We start from the raw sequence: 24,715 nt of genomic DNA on the forward strand, positions 1-24,715 counted from the left end.
AGAGGTAAACAAATCAAAATAAGACTAAACAAAGAGTGATTATATGCACTGAATTTGATCCAAGATTTTATTCCCATTAACAAAAGAAAGTCTGTTTATACTGAATGTGTCATTCTACTAAAAGGAACATGACATTTGGAGATAGGTCATTATTTCAAAACAGGACAGGAATAAAAAGGTAGGAAGAGATGAGCAAATTAAAGCTGGATCTACATTGCCCTATAATCTAGTTTCAGAATGTGGACTAACTGCGTTGAACTGGATTATATTCATCTACACTGCCCTATAATCCAGATCAATGCAGTTAATCCACATTCTGAAACTGGATTATAGGGTAGTGTAGATTCAGCCTCAGTATTTAGTTAAAAATAAATATTTGTTAAAAAGAGGGAGAGGGGATCAAAGCCTGAATGTTCACATATAACAAAACCACAGTGTGATCAATGTCAAAAGTACACTACAATGTGTAGATACACACAGAAATGCCCTCAAATATAAACCTTTATATTTATTATATGTATTTATGCCCCATTTTCTCTGACAAAGGAGACTCAAAGTGGTTGAATGTGTTTTTCATGTTGTAAGGCCAGCACATTTTCTATTTGTGAAAGTCCTGTACAGCTAGAGTAGTAGAGGAAAATGCTAGAAGGTCTACTTTTTTGTCACTTTTGTATAAGTACTTGCAGCTGACCAAGTCTAAATAGTGGCTGTATGCTGTATGTTGCAGGGAAGGAAGGACATTCTTTTTGAACTAAAGGATTCTAAGAATTAAAGTGCTTTCTTCGGTAGGGAATTAATGAACAGCTCAGCAAACTGTTTAATATCAGGACCACTTTTCACAAATAAATCTACAGTTGATTTGCCCCTAAACCTTCCCAATTTCAACAGGCTGATTTAAGGACAAACATTCTTTCCTGCTGCAATTCTTCAAGGGAGCAATAATCCATTTCCTGTAAATCAGCCAGATATCTATCATGAAAATCCAACCTAACATCTACCAATTTATGTTTCAGAGACAGACACATAGTGTTACGCTTTCTTTGGTACATACGGAATGAATACAGAAAGGAACAGTCCAAAGCAAATCTTTATTATGCTTTCCTAAAGCATGAGACAGATTAATAGAGTAAACTAAGTCCTATGTATACAATGAACTATATCCTGTTTAGTCCTTACTAGAATAGATCTGTTCAATCAATGGGATTTAACTCTGTTGACACATCATTCAACAGTTGAGTGAATAAGTCAACTTATTCATTTATTGGCTACATGGGACTAGCCAATAGGATGTCAACCTACATGTACTAAAGCACATGCATTTGGTGTCTTTTAAGCACATATGTAAAGCAAAACTGTTCTTCTGATTCAACTCACCTACAATAACAAGTTCTTGCCATCAATCATTTCCTCATACCCCCTACAACCCCAATCCAGACTGTAACCGGGTTGCTATCTGGAGCCAATGTGCTTTTGTACAACTAGTTCAAGCATGAATTTCATGTTTAGACTTGGGTCCCATTTCCAAGATATCTCATTATTTATACACACACACATATATATACAAATACAGGTATTCCAAAATCAAAGAAATCTGAAATACTTCTGATCCTATGCATTTTGGATAACGAATACTCAGCCTGTTCTGATTTATTGCATCATTCACCATTATAAAAAATACGTTCCTCTCCTATCTTAGTAGCCTCATACTGTTGAGGCTACTACTTATTAATAACCTACTTATTATTTACTGACAATGTTCTGAAAACTCTGTGTGATCACTTATACAGAGAAAGAATAGATCTGTTCAATCAATGGGATTGAACTCTGTGTTGTGTTAATTCAGGAGTTAAGTGAATAAGTCTGCACAACATGGGACTAGCCAATAGGATGTCAACCTACGTGTACTAAGCAAAATTATTTTCTGCACACTGCTCAAATTTTAACACAAACCTAAGTTGCACCCAAATTCAAAATTTAAGAGGACAAACCAGTAGCACAATTTAAAACTGGTGCATTTCCCACAAAGACTGGGTTGTTGTGCATTTTGTAGCACTGTATGCCGGTGCTTGATATATAGCCAGATTAAGTGACCCTTACATTTAAAAATGGACTGTGGACAAGTTTTTCATTCATTGCTGTTCTTCCTTTTTGCCTAGAAAACAAAAATGGGTTCTTACCCCTTAGTGGCAGAAATCATCTCAGCAGAATCTAGCCAAGGATGATGAAATCTCAGATGGCTATCTCAGGTCAGGCTTAGCAGTGCAATGAAAGATAGGGCTTCACTTCCTTTTCAGGTTTTGCCCCTGTGGCTTTGAGCAGTTTCATTTCTCTCAGATGGAAAACCCTTTTTAATGCAAAATCCTACCCTCAAGGTACACACACTCCTAGAACTGTAGAAAAGCACAGAATAGGAAGACACTCCTACCTTAACATGATAGTCACTGTCAAGTAAAATATTTTGGGTCTTCAAATCATGGTGCAAAAGTGGAGGTGTCATATTGTGAAGGTAATTCACTCCCAAGGCAATTTCATAAAGTATGCGAAACCTTAGTGACCAAGCAATGTCAGGATACACATTTTTCTATATAAATATAAAAGGAAGATTAAACAAAAACATAGACAATTGTTTCATTTGAATTTAGAATAAATGCAATGCAAGGCTATGCTAACCCCAATATATCATCCTATATTCATATCTCGCTATAAGTACTTGCCCAAAATTCAACATCCTCGGAGGAGGAAGTTACCTCAGTTCCACCAGTCATAGGAAAAAAAAAACAACCATAAAAGGTCCTTTTAGATAGCTGCTCTACATTTATCTTAATTCCATATATTCTATAATTGTTTTAGATTAGTATTTTTGAATAAGATTGCATATTTTGTACTACAAACAATTTCAGTTGTATTTTAACATATCTATAAGCCACTTTGGATCCCATATTGGATGAAAAGCAAGACATTAAGTAAGTTAGCATTATATTATTATTATTATTATTTACTTAACTTGCATATAGCTTTTCTCACCTTGGATGGGGCACTCAAAGCAGTTTCCAAACATATGACAAAATGCAATGTTTACACAACAATAATAAAATACAACTATCAACTGAATCATAAAAATACAATAACATTAACATTAAAACATAGTTTAAACATATTAATTTAAACATTAAAATCACATAATCCAAAAATCAAAGTATCCCTAACAACTGATAAAATCTTTTTGAAACAAAGAAGTTTTGCATCTACCATAAACCCTTGGTGTCCACTGAAGTTTGGTTCCAACCCCCATGGATGCAAAATTCAATGGATTTCAAGTCCCAATATATGAAACAAGGCAGTAAAATGCCCCCTTACGTAATACAGTGACATAAAAATTTGCTTTTTTGTATTTATTGTAAAAAGAAATTCAAGCCATGGATGGTTGAATCAGTGGATTCAGAATCCATGGATAATGAAGGCCAATTGAATTCTGTAAAGTTACCAGATAGTCAACAGCCATTTGCAATAAGGATAGAAAACAACATGTATGATATAATCTTCATGGTCAATGACAAAAGATTGTAGTTCAAAACTTCTAAATGGCTAAAGGTATCCTTCCCCAATATAAGAGGTCAACAACAGATCATACACTTCACCAATATAAGTGGATCCTTCCCTTAATAGCATGTTTTCAGCATTTGGTCCTTTCAAGCTAACTGGCTGGTAGAAAAGCATGGCCAGCAGATGTAGCCTACTTCAGGGTGTCTTATCTTGGCAACCAGTAAAAGGAACTTCCTCCTAAACTCCCTAAATGAATAGGAACTCAATAACAATGCTGTTTACATGGCTCATACTTACCCCATGCAAAAGTTGGTTCAGTGACCCATTTGGCATGTATTCCGTGATGATGCCCAGAAATTCGGGTTCATTGCAAATTCCCAAAATTGGTAGAATGTAACTGAACCTTGCCTGGTGTAAAATTTCAGCTTCCTTTAAGAGATTGGCTTTCTCGCTATGAGGAAAAAACACAAAACGGTTTTGCAATCACATTAGAGTTTGTGTGGGGACCTGCTCTGAGGTCCTAGGGGGGTTTTTTGCCCCTCTTTTTAATCCCGTGTTTGGTGCTGTCTGAATGCACCCTTAGAGTAAAGGAATGGGTTGCCTGAAAACCAACATATTAAAAAGCCACAAGCAAGTTCACTTCAGCCCAAGGACCCAAAGAAGCCACCATGGCCATCCAGTCCAACCCAATCATGCCATGCAGAAATATACAATCAAATTACTCCTGATAGATTGCCTTCCAGTCTGTTTAAATACCTTTAAAGGAGGTTCCACCATTTATGAGGGAGAAATTTAGTTTCACCATGAAGTTGTTGTGGGGTCTTCATAGTGAAGCTAAGTTTCTCCCTCACAAAGAGGGAAATACCCTTCAAAGGAGAATAAGATGACAGATGCAACCAGAGACAGTGATAATGATAAAAGGAGAAGCAAGATTCATGTGGCTCAGTATGAACTAAAACACGTGTCTCTGAAATACTAAGGCAAGGTTCATTCTACAGGGAGGGAAAAGCATCACCTCAGGGGTGAGCTGCATTGGCTGCCACCATTTCCCTCGCCTGGGCATTCAAAGGGCCTGAAGCAGCACCATGGCACGGAGAGCAGAGTAGAGTGAGAAGTTTTCCAGAACAGACTAAGCTCTTGCCTTTTGCCAATCTTTTCAGAAGCAACAACTTTTTAGTAAGAGTGAAGACAGAGTTCTCACATTGACCCAGTTTTTGGAGTCAATTTTTTAAACTAAAATGTCTAGACATATGCATGAATATATGCATTAGAGGTCTGACCACATCAGGTGCCCACAGATTCCTATGTACAGGAAGCGCCCAGAGTTCCCCTTTTCAAAAAGCAGATGCACGAATCATTCACGTTGCTCCTGTCACTGCCACTTCTTCAAAATGACTGAACTGTTCTCGGAATTCAAATCCACCATTTGCCATTCAATTAACAGTCCTACTACATAACCCTGAGGATTGTCAGGCCTTTTAAAAACTTGCCAAGACTTGCCATTGTTTGTTTTTCTTTGTTAAACTATTGGGGGGTGGGGGGTTTGCTACCACAATGACACTGGTTTTACTTAGTTTTAAAAATATTTACATCCTAACCTTCAGCTAAAGATTTTAGGAAGGCTCAGAATAAAATCAATTTAAAATCATCAATAATTACCAAAGTTTTAAAAGATTAAATTGTAGTAATTAGTTTCGCAATTTAAACAGACTATATAAAACCAGTTAAAGTCATATTTAATTATATGTTTCTGTATGGCAAGGAGTTGGACCGAATGGCCTTTGTGGTCTCTTCCCATGCTATGATTAAACAATATAACCACAAAACATGCACAGATTTGAAGGAACTGTAATGGCTGTAAATAAAGTTCTGGTCTGAATTCAAGGGGCTGATGATCATGTTTGGAGCCAGTGTGGTCTAGTGGTTTTAGTTACAAGACTATGACTCTGGGTGACCAAAGTGCAAATCCTTGCTCAGCCATTGAAACCCACTGGGTGATCTTGGACAAGTTACACTCTCTTATTCTAAAAGAAAGGCAATAATAAATACAGATCACCGAAGAAAGCTGGTCAAGAAACTCATGTGAGAAAATCATCATAAGTCAGACATAACTTGAAGTCATGCAACAGCAACACAAAATGATGATTTAAAGGTTCTAAATGGCTTGAGACCTCATTATCTGAAGGAACATCTCTGCCCAAGGATTAACGTCTGTAGGAGGGGTCTGGAAGTAAGACATCATGAAAGAATGGGGAAAATGACCATCTTCAGAGTGACACAATACATGAGGAATGCCCTTCCCTTGGAAGCAAGGGCCACTGGCATTTGCTTCATTCATATATCAATTTAAAACATGTCTTTCTATTGAAGGCCAAATGTGTGTGTAACGATTTTACTCAATTTATACATGTGCTAGGTTATCAACTGCTTTTATACCAAAATTATTCATAAATGCAAAAAAAAGCAAACATTATGCTCCCAACATTGTTCACTTTCTTTCCTCTCTGTCAGCTCATTAGATTCTTGAGCTTTTCCTACAGCACCTGCAAAGTTTATAATCTTTCCCTGTGCTGCTTAGCAACTCTTAGCAATTACCTCTCTGTAGATTTTGGCACTATTCCATCCCAAGAAACAGAATAGCTTTGATGGCAGACTGCCACAATTGTGTTGTTATACTGAACAATCAACATGACATCACCACTGTGATTTATTCACACAGAATGGATTCAGATTTTTCACAGGGTATACCACATATTCACCAAAGTCACACATAATTCCAGTTCTTGTACTCAATTAAATTCAATCCAGATAAGTAACCAAAACTTTGTTATAAGTGTTGTATTGACTTAAAACAGTGTGCTCCAACCCGCGGCCCACCAATTCATTTTTGTTGGCCCTTGCCCTTCTTACTGGAAAAATATTTTAATTTAACATTTGGGAAAAATTGTTTACTCTTCTTACTGCTTTAAGTTTTTAAGAAAAGTTTTCTTTCTGAAATGTCTCTGTCCCTCACATTCCTATACTAAATTTTGGTTGGCCCTCGGATAACTTAAAAGTTGGACCACACTCACTTAAAATATTAGCTGAACCATCTACATAACAGAACCATGTAACTTTGGAAATACTATCATAGTACTGCTCTTGAAACATTTGGGTTTTTTCCCCCACTGCATGATTACAGAACTACGATACCATATTAGCTGTCTATTGCCTAATTCCAGTTACCTCCATTATACATGGTGCCACCTCAAAGCTGAGTCATGCATAGCAAACTTATAGTCACTACATTTACCTGGATTACAAGTAATTATCCATACAACAAGCCTGAAGACTTTCTGATCCTCCAGAAATTTTGGCTCACAGAGCAATTACAACTCTTTAAGTAACCAATTGTGATCTGATAGTGTTTCCATATTTGGTCATTTGTTAATCAAAATATCATGGAAGACCTGTCCAAGTGCTTTGCTGAAATCTACATAAATGACATCTGCAGCTTTCCTACTCTCTACTAAAGCACTGAACCAATAAAAAAAGACAAGGTTAGTTTGGCAACATTTGGTAAACCCATGCTGAGTCCAACTAATCAGAGCACTGGCATCAAGACATTTATATTTGAAAGAAGCTTTCCAAAAAGCTCCCATTTTTTCTTCTTTATGCAAGGTTAACATCACTAGCTATTTTATTGAATTGTTACTTCTGGATAAAATAGTCTGCACCAACACGTTGAAATGTTCTTCTTTATTGTGGAACAAGAACTTATCCCTATTCTTTCTATGTTATTTTTCTCGGTTAAAGAAATCAAGTCTAGGGACACAATGATTTTGTTAACTGAATCACGATACAGTGACTATTTGGCACATGATGTATTTTTTCTTATCTTTGCATCACAAGAATTCCCTCCTGCATATAATTAGTAAAGCAAAGGTTTCCGCCTTCTGTTGCATCTGCCCTCACTAGCCAGAAGTTGAATTATGGGTACATTTCCTAAAAATATTTTTAGCATGTACTTGCAGATGCCATGGAGGCATCATCCTGTAGTTTCAAAGTTAAAGTATTGTGTTATATGTACAGTATTAATAATTAAAGGAGGCTCTAGCAGAACCAAGAATGGAATTCTGTCAGAAGCCCTCTTACAAAAATGGCAACAAACTCTAGGTTAGGAGACATCCTTTTCATGTTTATGCAAGATGAATGCATATTTCAAAGCAAAGGTGTAAAGTAAGGATATTCCTGTAGATATATTTTTACCAATGGTTAAGCTATTTGGCTAGAAATGGAAAAGAAAAGCACAGGATCATATATTTTGGCAAATGGTAGATTTCTGTTAAGTCCAAAAGAGTGGATCAATGACAAATCAGATAGGATGGGATATTTGTACCTATGTACATGCAAGCATAGATAACAAATTATATGATTGTCTAAAATGCCTTGAATCTGATGTTCCAATCAATACTCAATGATCACATATTAAAATCACTCTACTTGCTGCCAATGATTTTATGGGCAAAGTAGAAAGTGCTGCCTGTTAGCTATAAAGGTTTAAATGGTTTGGGGCCAGGCCAACTATGGGATTGTCTCCTCTTGTATTATCTGCCCCATACACTTAGGTTCTCTAGTGGAAATTTACCCCAGTCAGCCAGGACTCGGTTGGCAATGGTCATCTGGATAGACATTTTCTTCAGCCACCCCTAGATTGTGGAACAACCTGCTAGAAGAGATTCAACAGCTGAATATAGTGTGTGAATTTAAAACAGCACTGAAAACTATTTATTTCCAGCAAACCTATCATAGAAATCATATGACTTACTAGTTTCATCCACTGAACTAAATCACTTGAGATGATTAAGGCAAAATCAGATAAATATTCTCTGTTTCTTTCAGGCATTGATACAATTGACACTGAATATGCTGATACAGTAGAGTCTCACTTATCCAACATAAACGGGCTGGCAGAATGTTGGATAAGCGAATATGTTGGATAATAAGGAGGCATTAAGGAAAAGCCTATTAAACATCAAATTAGGTTATGATTTTACAAATGAAGCACCAAAACATCATGTTAGACAACAAATTTGGCAGAAAAAGTAGTTCTATACGCAGTAATGCTATGTAGTAATTACTGTATTTATGAATTTAGCACCAAAATATCACGATATATTGAAAACATTGACTCCAAAAATGTGTTGGATAATCCAGAATGTTGGATAAGCGAGTGTTGGATAAGTGAGACTCTACTGTATATGTCTTCTTGGCTCTGTAACAGCTAGTTCATTTAAACAGCTTCTGTCCGGAAGACTCCAGTTCAGATTAGTTACATAGATTTCCTTGTTTTCTCTCTCTCGTATAATTTTGTTTAGAAAATCTCCAAGTGGTTAAGAATAATTTCATCCAAAGCTCAGATGTGTCTCCTCTAACGTCTTATGTTCAGTTCTCAAACATTTGTCTTCTAACATATTTTAGACTTCATCTCCCAGATCTAGCCAGGATTCTGTCCAAGCATTCTGGGAGCTGAAGTTCAAAACACCTTGAGGAACAAAGACTGAGAACCACTGCTCTAGATCTAGGACAAAAATCATTTGACCCTGAAGATATTATTGGACTCCAATTCCTAGAAGCTTCAGCTAACACAGCTGATGATGAAGAGTTCTGGTATTTTTAGCCCAAGAACACCTACAGATGATGATTCTTGGTGGATGGGAGATTCTGAGAGTTGTAATCTAAAAACACTGGCTAGAATAGATTGGGGCACTGGCTTCATTCTTTTTTTACTTTCCCTTTTCTCTGCTACTCTTTACCAAATGTAATGGCACTTCCTATTCCTGGCAAACCACAAAGAGCAGAAACGAAAGAAGCTGTTTCATTCTTTAAAAATCTGCACACAGCTAAAACTCACTATTTAATTTTAGCAGTTAAAGATTCAGTATACAAGAAGGCAAACCTTAAATACATCTGGATTTTAATCCAAGATTACCTTTACTGAATCATAAGTTTGTAAATTGCAATTACATTCCATTGAAATCCATAACTCAACAAGTCCTTCCTCCATTCTCAATAGGATTTTATCTAATCTTTTAATTTGACTTTGATTTGGGCCTTTGTACTTTCTCAGCTCTGTCAGAATTATTTGTATTATTATTTGCATGTGTGCTCTGCAATTACGGAATCTCTCTGGATCAATTACTAAAAATACAAGTACAGTGCAACCCTCAATATGTTCCCAGACGTTGACTGAATAAGTGAAATAGTGAACTCTATTGATAGTTGGATAAATAAAACTGTAGGTCACTTTCTGTGGATTTTGTGAGCAAGATCCACTAAGCCAAAAATAGCATTTACCACCAGAATGCATACAAAAACTACTGAAGTAAAGAACTGAGGCAATGCTTAGAAATGCTACTTTTTGTACTATGACCAACAGTTAACTCTACAACTCAGCTACTGTATAGCCCTCCAGCAAGTATGGCTAATGGCACATTCTCTGTCATGTTTCCTACCAATTTAACAAAAAGATGTATAATCCTCAAACTATCATGAATTAAAAATACATAAATATGACATTTGTTTTGCCGTCCCATTTCCCATTTATGGTGACCTGGAAGTGGACCCATCACATGGTTTCCTGGCAAGATATGTATGTGGGATATTTGGTGTACCAGAGCATTTCCATGAAGCTGACAGAGGTTGACCTGGTCAAGATTTGAGGGGTTTGAACTCTGGCTGCCCAGAGTCCTATGTAGTCTAATGCTCAAGTCATTCTAGTGCTTCCCAGGGAATTTTTAATCTCAGCTAGAGTAGCTTGTATTAACTCACATGTATCAAATTCAAGGTCTGTAGGCCAAATCCAACCCACCATGTCATTTTATGTGGCCTTCCAGATGCTGGATTATAACACCTATAATACTCATCATTAGACATCATGACTGGAGCTGATGGAAGTTGGCATACAGTAACACCTAGATGGCTGCAGTTTCTTCTTTTTAGTCAGGATAGTGGGATTGGAATTTATATACAAGGCTTGCAGATATGATGTCTGACTTGAAAATGTCCTTTAATCATTACTCAACCTCAGAGCCACACATGCTGTTGGATTACAATTCCTATTATTCCCAATCTGCACGGAGGTTAATCAAAAGTGATTGGAGTTGTTGCTCAATAACACCAAATTGGGTAATAACTAAAGACCCCTGACCACTTTGTAAAAAAAAAAAAAAAGATAGTTGGCCATCTGTATCCTCGGTTTCTCCATCTATGGATTCAACTATCCTTTGAAGTCAGCCATAACGCTGTTGTGGCTCTCAATAAAACTAAGTTTGACACTATTGTATTAATTGATTCAACAGAAGGCATGTAAGCAATGAGTTCACCACCTTCCCATTGATTATGTGGATCTGTTCTAGTTGAGACTGATGATTGAGATAATCGATTACACATTACAATTGCTGAATATATAACATTACTGAAACCACAGAAAAAATTCAGTGATGTCAGACAAGAGTCAATTCTATTGAATAACATGATCATCAGCATCTATTGAAATAAATGCAATCTTTTTGTGATCATACTCTGACTCAGTTGGTTTTGGCTTAGCTGGTACTGTTGACCTCGTTGGCATTATTAATTGCATAATATTGTAATAATTATTTTAAATGAATGTTATTGTTGTCTATATAATTTATGTCTAATATCAGTTATGTTATATTATTTTTGGGGACATGGTGGTTTGTTTTATGTTTCTTATTTATGAATTGGATCTGAAATTGAATGTTTGCCATCTTTTGTTGTAAATCCGCCCTAAGTCCCCATGGGGGGCGAGAGGGCAGAATATAAATAAAGCATGATTATTGTTGTTGCTGTTATTATTACTGTTTGTTCTACAAACACAAAGACACATACTACATATAACAATATCCCTTCTCACCATAAAAATCTTGGGGGAAGGGGATGAGGACCAAAAACTTTTGAACACAATTTAATATATACTAAAACATTTAAAATTCAGTTCCTTCTAAATCAAAGAGATAATTTGACAAAAAGTAAACTCTAATTACATCATGGCCAGAGACAATATTTCCAAGTGTTGTCATGGGAAGAGAACTTTTGTTTTGTTTTGTTTTATTGAAAGGAGTGACAGGAGGTTTAAAGGTTCAAGAGTAGAGACCTCCCCAATTTTCTTCTATATGATTTTAATTGTAGAAATTATCTACATTGTTTAATTTTTTAAAATTTAAATATTTATATTTAAGTGTATCCATACTGTTCCAATGAGCATTGCTTCATATTTTTTGTTCGCTGCCTTGAATTCCTATGTTGGGAAAAAGGTGGGATAAAAATAAAGCAAATAAATAAGCAAATGCCCTTCTCTGTGAGGGATACATCTCCAGACTTTGCATTGGTATGAGAAAACAGGGACAATTAGGGACATTTGGCCCAAATTTAAGGCATTTGGCTTTAGTAGCCATACAGCAGTGGTTCTCAACCTGTGGATCCCCAGATGTTTTTGGCCTACAACTCCCAGAGATCCCAGCCAGTTTACCAGCTGTTAGGACTTCTGGGAGTTGAAGGCCAAAACATCTGGGGACCCACAGGTTGAGAACCACTGCCATAGTCATACTGGATGACCTAATAAATGTCTAGAGAGGATATATTTTGTCGCACATGGAGAAATGAAATGATGGATATTGATCTCGCAGATACAGGTATTTTACTATCCAACACAAAAGAGGATCAGCTTAGAAATGGAGATGAGCACTGATCCCCAGAGTCAGACACGACTAGACCTAATATCAGGGGAAAACATTTACTTTTATCTTAAATTTGGGGGTAGGCTGTTTTTTATGACTCCTAGGCATAAAAACATGCTCCAAGGGAGGGCATTTCCTTCATGTTTAGAGATTATCTAGGGCCTAGATTCTAGGCCCATGTTTTAAAGCTGGGGGGGGGGCAACTGCACAAGACAAAAGCTGTGTTAGATAGCCTCATAGCTTTGGCCAGTGGCTCATTCCTGACTTAAAGGCTTGGGATGGATTAGGAAAGTCCTCATTCAAATCCTTCCGAAGTCAAGGCCCCACAAGGTTGTTCTTAGGAGGTTTGGGGACAGAACTCTGTTCTTTCCCCCTTGCAGACTCACCTTTCCAGGAGTGATCCCTGAAGGCCCTTGACAGCCACCGGCACCCGCCAGTCTGCATGGCGGGCTGAGGACACAGTGCCATAGGCTCCCCGGCCGAGGAAACGCAGGTCCGGCAGTTTGTTGGAAGAGATGGTTGGGAGTGCGTAACTGAGGGCACAAGGGGCACAGGTGCCCGGGGCCCCACCGTTGGTCCACATGCTGCCACTGCCGCCCCCAGCAGCCATCAAGGCGGGGCGGCCCTCCTCCGGCTTGGCCTTCGTGGTGTGCTGAGCTCTCCCGGGGTCACCCAGGAGGACCTTGGCTCCCTCTGCTATCTCCCCACAACTTCCTTTCTTGGGAGTAGAGACTGAGGTCTCCCTCAAAATGAGAAACAGAGACTGGGCTCTCCCTCCAATAGAGTCTGGGGTTTTACTCCTAAAGTACTGAAGCCTCTCTGAAATAGGGGCTGGGCTCTCTCTCAGAGACAGACTGAGGTTTTCCTTCAAAGGAGACTGAGGCTCCAAAAGAGTCTGAGGCCTCTTTCAAAAAGAGAACGGGATCTCACTGGGGAAAAGAAGAATGAAGGACTTTCTGAAAGAGGAGACTTGGGTCCTCCTCAAAAAGAGAACAAGGTCTCCATTAAAATGTCCTCTGATGTCCTGCTGGCAAATTTCTCTCTGCCTCACATCCTCCAAGCAGGTCTGGCCCTCCGCAGTTGCTGTCTTTTTTTGGACCTTCAGAACCCTGCCTTGGCCTCCCAAATTCTGTAGAAGCCACTAGCTTTTGGCATCTTCCAAAAACACAGGTGGGCAACGCGGCCACTCCTGTGTAAACTTCTCCAACTCTTCTCTGCCAAGGAGAAGGCAAACCTCACCCCTTCCAACACACACAAAAATGGTTCAGACAGTGGTGCGTGGATCCTGGTGCGTGGATCAGTCTTCCCCTGATCTAAGTCAAGGGGCCCAATGTTTTCTGCGTCACAGTTCCCGGGCAAAGTTCTCCTTATTCGTCGTCCTCCTCCTCCTCCTTCTCAAGCCCACCGGCCACCCAGCGCTCCTCCAACTCTTCTGCCTTTCCTCACCGAGGGCAGACCTCTCCCTCTCCCAAAACAAGTGTTCAGGCACTCAGGCATTCCGCTCCCGATCACAGAGGCAAGGGACGTGTCTCCTCTTCGCCAATCCCGCAGGAACAATCCAAAAGAAGGCGCGGCGAGCGGGGAAAGCGCCCCGAGCCTCCGAAGGGGCCAAGAGGGCGAACGGGTGGGGCATTCGAGGCTCGTCAACCCCAAAGGTCGGGACCGTCGCCTCGGGTCCCAATGGCGACCGACGGCGGGACGGGGACGAGCCAGAAGGCGGACGATCCGGCCCAACCGCTGGCCTCTTGGCCCGCCTGCTGCTGCTGCTGCCGGAGCGAGGCGGAGGCTCCGTGGCGCGGCTCCAGGGGACGCCTCCCCTTTCTCCTCCTCATTCCGGGAAACGAAGGCGCTGGCCGCCCGGAAAGTCCGGCTCGGGCTCTGGAGCAGCGAGGAGAGGCTGCGGGCGGAGAGAAGGCGAGACAGCCCACCCGAGCACGGATACGGAGGGAGGGAGAGAAGAAGGAGAGAGACCCTCCTTTGGTGCTATGGAATCCTCTGAGTTGGCCTTTGGTCGCCCAAGACGTCTGCCAGGGAAGTTAAAGTGGTGCCGAACTGCATTAATCATACAGTGTTGCTCATGGGTTGCTGTGAGTTTTCCGGGCCTTATGGCCATGTTCCAGAAGTATTCTCTCCTGACGTTTCTATAGCAGACATCCTCAAAAGTTGTGAGGTATACAGGAAACTGGGCAAGTGGTTTATATATCTGTGGAATGTCTGTTTGAAGTTAAGTGTGAACCCAACAAAGATCCCTCCTGGCAGGAAGCAGCCAGGCTTTGAAGCTGCAAGGCCATCAAATGCTAATCAAATGCTAAGGCCGGGCTGTGGTGCAGGCTGGAAAACAAGCCAGCTGCAACAAATCACTCTGACCAAGAGGTCATGAGTTCGAAGCTAGCCCGTGCCTGCATCTTGTCTCTGTCTCTGTTCTATGTTATGGCATTGAATGTTTGCCTTTCTGTGTGCAATGTGATCCGCCCTGAGTCCCCTTCAGGGAGAGAAAGGCGGAATATAAATGCTGTAATAAATAAATAAATAATCAAGCTGGCCAATTGCAACATTGACAACACTTGCCTCAAACAGACAAAGAGTTCTTTCTCCCATCTGAACATTTCACAGATATATAAACCCCACTTGCCTAGTTTCCAACAGACCTCACAATCTCTGAGGATACCGGCCACAGATATGGGTGAAACATCAGGAGAGAATGCTTCTGGAACATGGCCATAGAGCCCAGAAAAATCAAGCAACCCAGTGATTCCTGCCATGAAAGCCTTCAACAACACTGTTGATCATGCCCATGCTTTGTGCAGATGCATCCTTAGAGGATGACAATGACAATGGCAAAACTCGGAACAAACCTTGTCAAGGGCACCATAAACTAGGCTCTCTGTTTCAACATGCAAAGAAACGTTAAGTTTGTTGTGACTTAAATGAAATGTGCTTAACTGAGTCTCAAGATCTGTAAAGTTTCAAAACAAAACACCACCACCCGGTGAACTAACAGTCCTACTTCTTGGGTAAGCAAGCACCCAAATGCGGCCCCATTTTTGTCAACAGCTGTTTACAGCTGCGGAAAGAGTTTCCACTCCTCTGCAGTGTCTGGTTTTGATCACATGTCCATAGTGTCACACCCCGCTCAGAGTCAGCTTTCTGAAGGAAGTTGTTATGCACCTTCCAGTCTCTTGAAAGCAAGCCAAAAGTAGGATTAAAGGCAGCCTCTGACAAAGAAGCTCCAACTGGATTTATACTGCCCTATATCCCAGGATCTGATCCCAAGTTATCTGTTTATCCCAGATTATCTGGTAGTGTAGACTCATATACTCCAGTTCAAAGCAGATAATCTGGGATCAGATCCCAGGATATAGGGCAGTGTAGATACAGCCTCATTCTTACAAAACACTTTATCGCATGAAGCTATTATTCCAAGGCAGTTGCAGCATTATACCAACATGAGCACCCTTACTATTTCACATCTCTACATTCACATTGCACATCTCTGCATTTAAGGATGGTTCATGGACCATGAGACAGCCTTGGGAGTTAAATGCAACCCTGCCTTGCCTTTTCTGGCTAGCTCTTCGTATCAGGTATTTATGAAACATAAAGTTATTATTTGTTTAAACTTGGGTCCCATCTCCAAGGTATCTCATTATGTTCATATATGCAAATACAGATATTCGAAATCCAAAAAGCCTTCTGAAATCCTGAACTCTTCTGGTTCCAAGAGGTTTTGAGAGCTGGAAGTCCAAAACACCCAGAGAAGTCAAGGTCAAGGACCACTGTTTTATAGAACAAGGCTTGTTTTCCAGACTTCTCAGCATCCTAGTTGTCAAAGGTATTCTAAAAACATGAAATATACACAATGCTCCAAATATGATCTGATGAGTACAGATATATTCGTAGCTTCTCATGATCCAGATGTTTTAGTGCAGCCTACAACTGCATTGCTAGGGTAATGCTAGCCTTTTGATTTCATTAAGCAATTTCATGGTAATGTGGCTTTCAATATCAATTGTTAGCCACACTGTTGTCAAAAGCAAACCACCTAAATTGCCTAAATGGGGATCCAACCGTAATTTGCTTAACATTCTGTCAACAGGGTGACCTCAATCAGCAGGGCAGATTTCTACGGCTTTCAACTTTAGTTGGCTTTTGCGGTGCAAAGCATAGATCAAACCTCAGTACTTTCCGATTACAGGAACATTCCTATAAACTGAATGAAATGTGATTCAGTTTGAGAGCCACAAACCAAAGTGGCTCTAACTTCTCTTATATTTTACCACGCAAATGTAATAGAATTGTGCTTTGGACAGGAAAAAAAAAATTGAAGACATTTCTTCTTGAGTCCTTGGTTCCTTATAGTCCAGCCTCATCTGTTTTGGGCCACATTCAATATGGTTTGAGGGTTGGTCTCCTCAAGGAAATCGATTCCTCCCAGCTTAATGATTCACTTATTCTTCCCGCATGAGCTCAATGTTACAAATAAATCTTGATAATCCTTGAAAATACCCCTTAGCAATGGAACCAAACATGATCCAGAAGCACTTTCTCTCAATTCTAAGACTAGACAATAGAGTAAAGGAAGTGGATTTTGGTTGGTCTTCTGGTGCTGGATAAAAACGAGTAGAGGTTGTGACCTTTTATGCAAAAAACCACCCTATTAATATTGTTTCATATTAACTCTGCTTTCTCAAGCAGTGGAGACTGCTGTGTAACCTTTATTACTGTTTGTTATGCTAGCAACAGAGCATAATTTAACCCCCATATTCATATACATGAATTCCTAATAGTCCCTAATATAACTGCAGGGTAGAGCCATTTTATATGTTACTAACTTTGTTAAGGTATATACACTTAGAATGTAATGAATAAGATGAATGTCATATTAAAAAAAATTATTGTTAGGGTTTAAGAAGACCACATTTTGTTAGGCAGATGGCCTGCTCATCGTTCAGAATAATGAATAAATGGTTCATCATGGAAAGTTAATTACAGGGTATTCTCCTGGTAACTAGCCATATCCTTCTACCTTTTGGCATTCGATACAGCCACCAAATAGTTGCTGTAAGAACTAGAGAGGAGCATAATGGAGCATTTTCAAGTTAGAATTTGATAAGAAATTGGAAGTCTCTTCAAATTAGTTGTAGGATTATATTTGGAGAAAGAGAAATAAGGGGTGAATAGAAGAGAGGACATGAGCCCTAGGGGACGCAGTGGGTTAAACTGCTGAGCTGCTGAACTTGCTGACGGAAAGGTTGGTGTTTCAAATCCGGGGAGCGGGGTGATTTTCTGCTGTTAGCACTAGCTTCTGCCAACCTAGCAGTTTGAAAACATGCAAATGTGAGTAGCTCAATAGATACCGCTCCAATGGGAAGGTAACGGTGCTTCATGCAGTCATGCCAGCCACATGACCTTGGAGGTGTCTACGGACAACGCTGGCTCTTCAGCTTAGAAATTTTGATGAGCACCACACCCCAGAGTTGGACATGACTAGACTTAATGTCAGGGGAAAGCCTTTACCTTTACTAAAAGAGAGAAAGGAAAAAGGGGATTTTTCTGCCTGCACTTTTCTTAGTGAAGAAAGAAGTCTTTTTTTAACTTTGCTGATTGTCACCTGCTTCTTTTCCAGACACATGCCTATTCTGTTCACTCTTCTCTAACTGACTGACTTCCAGAATAAACCCCTCAAAGCACATATTTTGATTTGTTCAGAGGAGGTGTTCTATGGCCTTCTTCTGAGGCTGAGAGATTGTGACTTTCTCAATGTGACCCTTTGGTTTTCATGGCTGAGCAGTAATTCAAAACTACGACTTCTAACGTTATAGTCAGACACAGGGCCATAGCCAGAAAATTTTTTTGGAGGGGGGGTTGAACCCCTAAACCACCACCCCACGGCTACAGACCTGTCAATATCTGCTTGAGATAGTGCCTGGAGGGACTCTTAATTTTTTGCGTCTCATAGACTTAGCATGGGGATTTGGTTAACCAGTTAAAATTCATGAGTAAACCAGGTTGTTTTTTTTTAACCTGAAAAATTTCGGGGGTGGTTTGAACCCCTAAACACCCCCCCCCCCAAGCTACAGGCTTGGTCAGACATACAAAGCGATTACCTCAAAATGTGCTCTCCTAAAAGCAGATACTTGCACTACAATGGATCCAACAGGGTTATAGTAATAAGAGGATGGCGGCTGGCAATTGCCCTCCTCCTTACAGTCTTGCTAGTCCTCAGTGGAAATATGATGGTCTGTCTTCCAGCCTTTCACTTGTTGTGTGTACAGGGACTAGGAGCACCCCAAGATATTTTGTTGCCTGAGGCAAAGGACAAAATGATGTCCCTGACATCCATGTACCTACTACTCATTGTAGCTGAGCAAAATGGCTATGGTTATGCTGTATGGTGAATTGTATTCCCAAATAGTTATCTTCTCCAAGCTTTGCATACACATATATGGCTGGAGGCATGTGTTTTCCCATTCTGTATCCAAAACAGGAACACATGAAGAAGGCAGCTGCAGTAGCAATAGTACGAGAGAAATCACAATTTTCTTCCTATATATGCCAGCCTTCCTCTTTCTGTTTCTTTCCAGATGTTTTATGCTCCAATTCTCATAATCTCCAGCTGGAAAGATGCTCCTACTATATTCTGTACTCAGCAGATAAATAAAGCATCAAAAGTGCTTAAGTTACAGGGTCTTACCTTCATTTATAATTGTCAGGAGCAGGTGTAATTCTTTACTAACTTTGTTCCCAAAGGAAGCAACAGTTAATTTCACTAGTTTTTCCATTGTAAGAAAATATTCAAATACTCGCATTTTCATAGACTATCTGTAGCTGGGGACTTATTCCTTACAAAATGTCCATGCTGTGTGTGCAAAAACAAACTGTGTAGAAAATAATATTGATTTTTAACACATTTTTAATTGTTAACATTTTTAATATTCACAGCCTAACTATAGGGAGACCATTGAGCAGTGGTCAAAATGGTGGGCAGGAATTTACAAAATCCAGGCTCAACTCCCCAAACCCTTCATGATCTTTTTCCCCACTCTTACCTTGCAGATAGATATCCAGGGCAGCTAGAGAACCAGGCTACAATCTATGGAATATTTTTAGAAAAGTGTTTTACTTATTTATTTATTTGAAACATTTATGTACTGCCTCCCTGCTCATCTGAGTCCTCAAGGTAATGCATAACAGGTGGAATAAAGATACAAATGTTAAAAAGATAGTAAGATACTATTTACCAGCTTCCAAACACAACTGTAAAATAGTCCTTGAAATAATGTTAAAACAAACAATCACAACAGACAGGACAGTTTTGAGAAAGCGTAGTACTCTTTGAAGACACCCCAAATGCTAAATTTTGCAGTGGAGTCAAGGTAAGATGTAAAAATAGAGAATGAATTTTTAAAAAACCCCAAATCTCCAACTGTTGCAAAACATTCTGTATGCAATTTCTATATTACTAATGAAATCCCAGTCAAGAACCTTTCCTTTCGGTTTCTACTTCCTTTCAACTTGTGGGCGAGCAAACCTTGGATAATTTTCAAAAGAGTTGTTTGTATTACTGTTTATAACTGAGGAAAGTATCAGGCTGGTTGCCTTTCTAGTTACTTGGCAGAATACCAAATCATATGCCAACAGGGGCTTTCCCAAATTACTCCAGGAACTATTCTGAAATTTCCCTGTGTAAAAAAAACTAACAGTTAATGGCTTCGGAATTTCCACTTTTCAGCTAACCCCTTTATCTTTTGAGCAATTTGCTTTTCTGTATATGTGAAGTTGAAGTACTTCACACATACATGTAACAGAATGTATTAATACTAAGAGTAAATTTAGTTTTCCCAATGTTGATCCCCACACATGCAAAAGGGAATATTTATGCAAAAATACTTAAAGAAAAATGGTCAAAGAGAGCAAACACCAAACAACCCAGTGTGGACTAAGCTTTCTCCACTATCCACAGAACAATTGCTGACTGTTGGAGTTGAACGAGATGAGAATAAAATGAGGCATCTTAAAATAGAACAGACTGGCTGCCAATACTGAACAGAATGAGTTCACAAAGCAACTCTTTTGTTAAGTTTCTTACCACACACTTTTCAGCTATCTTAATTTCTGGGCACAGTTCCTGTAGCTATCACCAACTAAGAAGTATTGTATACCTTTCCCTATTTTCCTGCTTAGGACTGTATTACATCAGCCTGTAGTGTCATGGCAATTGTATTGTTTAAGCAAATGAAAACATACTGTTATAGTGTAACCACTTTCACACGCATAATGTATTTTTTTCTGATTTGTCTCACAGTGTTGGCATTCTCATGAGGCCTTCCTCTAGTTTGCAACATGAGGATTTTAATGGGAGGAAACGATAACATAAGAAATAGCAGCAGAATAACAACAATACAACAACAACAACAACAACAACTTTATTTTGGGTAATATTAGATTCATCGAGAGTTTTCCCCTCAGTGAAAAGAGACCAGCTAATCATGGTTCAATGCAACTATAGGACATACATGTTACCTGTGGGATCTCCTTCTCTCATACAGTCCGGACTTAGGTCCTCTGGCGGTGGCTACTCCAGCTAGCTTGAACCCGACTGGCGATTGTTACCCAGAGAACTTTTTCATTGGCCACCTCAAGACTGTGGAATGACTTGCCAGAAGAGCTCTAACAGCTGAAGGAGCTGTTAAACATATTTGAAGACCTATCTCTTCCAGCAGGCCTACCCAGCCAGTTTTAATTACACGTTTTAAACTTGCATCTTGTGTTTAATGTGTTCTGTGTGTTTTAATACGTATTTTGTAGAAAAATGTTTTAGTATGTGTATTTTATAGAAAGTTTTAGATGATGGTGTATTTTAGTGATGCTGTAACCCGCCTCGAGCCATGAGGAGAGGTGGGTAAGAAATAAAATAATAATGATAATAAGAGCCCCAACCAAGGGCGCTTTTATTCTGCTGTAATTGTGCATTATCAACCTCACATGGGACAATTCTTAGTAGGTTTTTTATGGTAAGAAAAAGGAAGAAGTGATGGTAGAACATAGGAAAATTACCAAGAAAGATTGCATACCGGTAATAGATATGAATTTTTGGGGCTGGATAACATGCCCACAGAACGGTAGAAGAGGGCCTTATTTGGAAGCACATTAAGTGAGAGGAAAAAGGAAATTGTATATGAAGAAATTGAACCTCCTTCAATGCATTCTTAGATTGCCTACATCCAGCAATATTTTGTGCATGGTAACTGAGGTCCCTTCCACACAGCTGAACAAAATTCTATATTTTCTGTGTTGAACTGGAATATATGGCAGTGGACTCAGACAACCTAGTTCAAAGCAGATATTGTGAGATTTTCTTCTGGGTTATATAGCTGTGTGGAAGGGCCTGAGTAGATTTTCCTTTGGGTGGTAGCTTGGTTATGTTTACAGACCATGAAGAAAGATAGGGAAGTCCCCTGCTTCCCTCCAGTTTAGAAATTTTTCAACAAGAAGGAAGAAATGGTTTAGCAAGCATAGAAATACTGTACACAAATAATCTAGGATTTATTGCTTCAGACAGAAAGGATGAAAAGAGCTCTAGGCATGCATGGTGGAAATGCTTATAAGTTATCAGAGGCATTCTTTTGACATACTGCATATACGGTGAACCCTTGAGTAGCCTAAATGGAACCACTGTGGGCCCTTGGAGTTTGATTCCTGGGCCTCCCATGGCTACCAAAATACATGGATGTTCAAATCCCATTACATATGGTGGTGTTCTAAAACAGTGTCCCTTATATAAAATCTTGGGCAGCTGATGGAAAGGTCTTCTGGGTGATATTTGCCAGTTGGGTTTTGGATAGTTGGAGTACCCCCCCCCCCCCCAGCATCCAGAGTAGATCATATGGGAGAAGGCAATCCTGTAGGTAACCTGGACCCTAACCATGTAAGGCTTTAAAAGTCAAAACCAACACTTCGTACTTTGCCCGGAAACTAATTGGCAACCAGCAGAGTGATTTTAGTGTTGGAATGATATGCTCACTCCTAGGTATTCCTATCACTCATCTAGCTGCCATGTTTTGAACTAATTGGAGTTTCCAAACTTGGTACAAAGGTAGCCCAAAGTAAAGCACATTGCAGAAGTCCAACTTTGAGGTTACCAGAGCATGCACTTCCATTTTTAGGTCCTCCAAATATAGGAAGGGGCACAGCTGGCATATCAGTCGAAACTAAGCACTCCTGTCTGTCGCATCTACCTGGGCTGACACTTGGAGGGATGGAAGCAGGAGCACTCCCAAGCTACCGACACAGTCTTTCCGGGGGAGTGTAACCCCACCCAGAACTGGTTGATACACCTTTATCACTGGATTTTTTTTCTGTGTCAAAAGCATTGCATAACAAATAAGTTTAAAAGTGATAAAATAAAGGAATCACAAACAGCTAAATAGTTTTGGACCAAAAGTAGGCAACAGCAATCACATTGTCCGTAGCTTTAAACAACTCCTCCTCCGTGCATGAGGCAGGACATTGTGGGCAAGCATACATATGAGGAGTTGTTTGTTCAGCTCCACAGTCACACAAGGTGGAGAATTCCTCCAGGTAGTGCCATCTTGCCAGGTTGTCTTTTGATTTGCCCACTCTGCTTCTCAGTCTGTTTAGGGACTTCCATGTTGCCCATTCTTGGTTTGCCCCTGGAGGCAGATCTTCATGGGGGGCTATCCAGTTGGGATTGCCTGGTTTAGCTGCCCAGAGGGACACCCTTGCTGTTGCTGGGGGAGCATCAAGAGGAGTGGTGGTTCTCATGAAGCCCTTCCTTGATTTGAGTCTGGTGGGAGGAGGCTGATAGTCATGCAGTGGGTGGTTTTCACAATGTTTGACCTTATTTCTCTCACTGGATTTGGACCCTTGATAGCAAGCACCTCTGTTATGTCTGGATTCAGTTTGATTTTTCTTCATCCAGCCCATTACCTCCTCAGGCATTCATTCAGAGGAGGCACGCAATCCTTAGCTAAAGCTGTTTTGAAGGCATGGATAAATATATTTGGGCATCATCAGCATACTGATAACACTCCACCTCATGCCTCCAGATGATATCTTCTAGCAGTTTCATGTAAATATTAAAAAGCATTGGGGATAGAATGGCACCTTGTGGGATGTCATATAACAACTCCTTATAAAAACCTTTTTAAAAGTTCAATAAAGTTAATCTGCATTCTGAAAATAAGTGATATGGCAGTGTCAGTCCAGCTTCAGTTTCCGCCAGATTCATTTAAACTAATCTTGCCAAGACAACCAGAGCATATGATCTCCGTAAGGCAGAAATGACTGGAAGATACACAGCAACACAAGAAAGGAACAAGAACACTTTTGATTATGTATTCTTATCTTTAGAGTCATCCCCCAACAGACAGATGGTTCTCCAATGGGTAGTTTTACTAATCTAAGTTTTGGAATTTTTCTGTTGTGCATTTCCAAAGAAAAATAATGTCTTGTGGGTGCTAGCAACTCTTACACTAGTGAAAGATGACTTCTAAAAGGAGCAATAGATCAGTAGTGCCTGAGTGTAGCAGGTTTTCTTTTCCCTGCAAAGCTCTTATGCATGATGCTGACAACTGCTGCGCTTTGGGTGACAAATAGAAGCTACTTATGAAGGCCATCTGCTTGGCTTTCTGAAAAGACAGCCTTAATTGCAATGCTGCTTATAGTATCATTTAGCGTCTTCTTGAGGAATAATGGAAATACACTTTCTCAGCTTCACGTACACTGAACAGCTCAATGAATGCTATTAGGGTGGCACCTAATTTATCCAGAGACAAATGTTTTTCATGGGAAAATGCTGTTTGGGCTTCTAACTTCCTGCTCTTACTGTATGTTATTGTTGATGTGGGCTCTTAGCCCATGTGGTCATGTAGTGAAGCTCAGTAGGGCTCTCACACCTTTTACAAATATATAAGAAATGGAAATGTCAGCAAGTGGAGTGTATATGATAAGCTATCTCTTTAGCATGACTAACTATTTACATTTATATGAATCCAGAGTAGATAATACCAGGCTAAGGTTCTATTGCTTAAACATGCTATTGTCAATATGACAATGATAAAGTACAGTCGTCCTTCTACATTTGAGGTTTTGATTATTCATGAATTTGACTGAATCTCTCTTGGAATATCTAGGTCCTTTAATGCAACTCTAGGGCCAACTTTCTCTGTTCATGCTGGAGGACCAAGATATTTTTTAAAATAACACCTCTTTAGGAATCTCTATGTCCTCCAATGGGATCTTATGGTCTGCTTCCATAGAGTCATGCTGCAAGGCCTAGAAATTCCTAGAGAGAGGTTCTCTCAGGTAAAAAGAAATAGTAATTTCTTTTTTCATGGTTTGTCACTTTCATGGGGGTCCTGTGCCCCTAACCCTAGTGAACACGGAGAGCTGACTGCAGTATCATAGGT

At 39.8% G+C, this 24,715-nt stretch overlaps 1 protein-coding gene across 1 annotated transcript in view; it reads right to left on the reverse strand.

Annotated features, from left to right (window-relative positions):
* Positions 1–12,999, reverse strand: part of ripk2 (receptor interacting serine/threonine kinase 2) — a 29,082-nt gene extending 16,083 nt beyond the window's left edge. The window contains exons 1-3 of the mRNA XM_008108415.2: positions 12,671–12,999; positions 3,841–3,994; positions 2,426–2,581 (exon numbers count right to left, since the gene is read on the reverse strand). Coding sequence (XP_008106622.1) covers positions 2,426–2,581; positions 3,841–3,994; positions 12,671–12,894 — 534 coding nt within the window. The 5' untranslated portion in view covers positions 12,895–12,999. The remainder of the gene's footprint in view (positions 1–2,425; positions 2,582–3,840; positions 3,995–12,670) is intronic.
* Positions 13,000–24,715: the final 11,716 nt, after the last annotated feature.

Source organism: Anolis carolinensis, chromosome 4, assembly GCF_035594765.1.
Source record: "Anolis carolinensis isolate JA03-04 chromosome 4, rAnoCar3.1.pri, whole genome shotgun sequence".
NCBI lineage: Eukaryota > Metazoa > Chordata > Lepidosauria > Squamata > Dactyloidae > Anolis > Anolis carolinensis.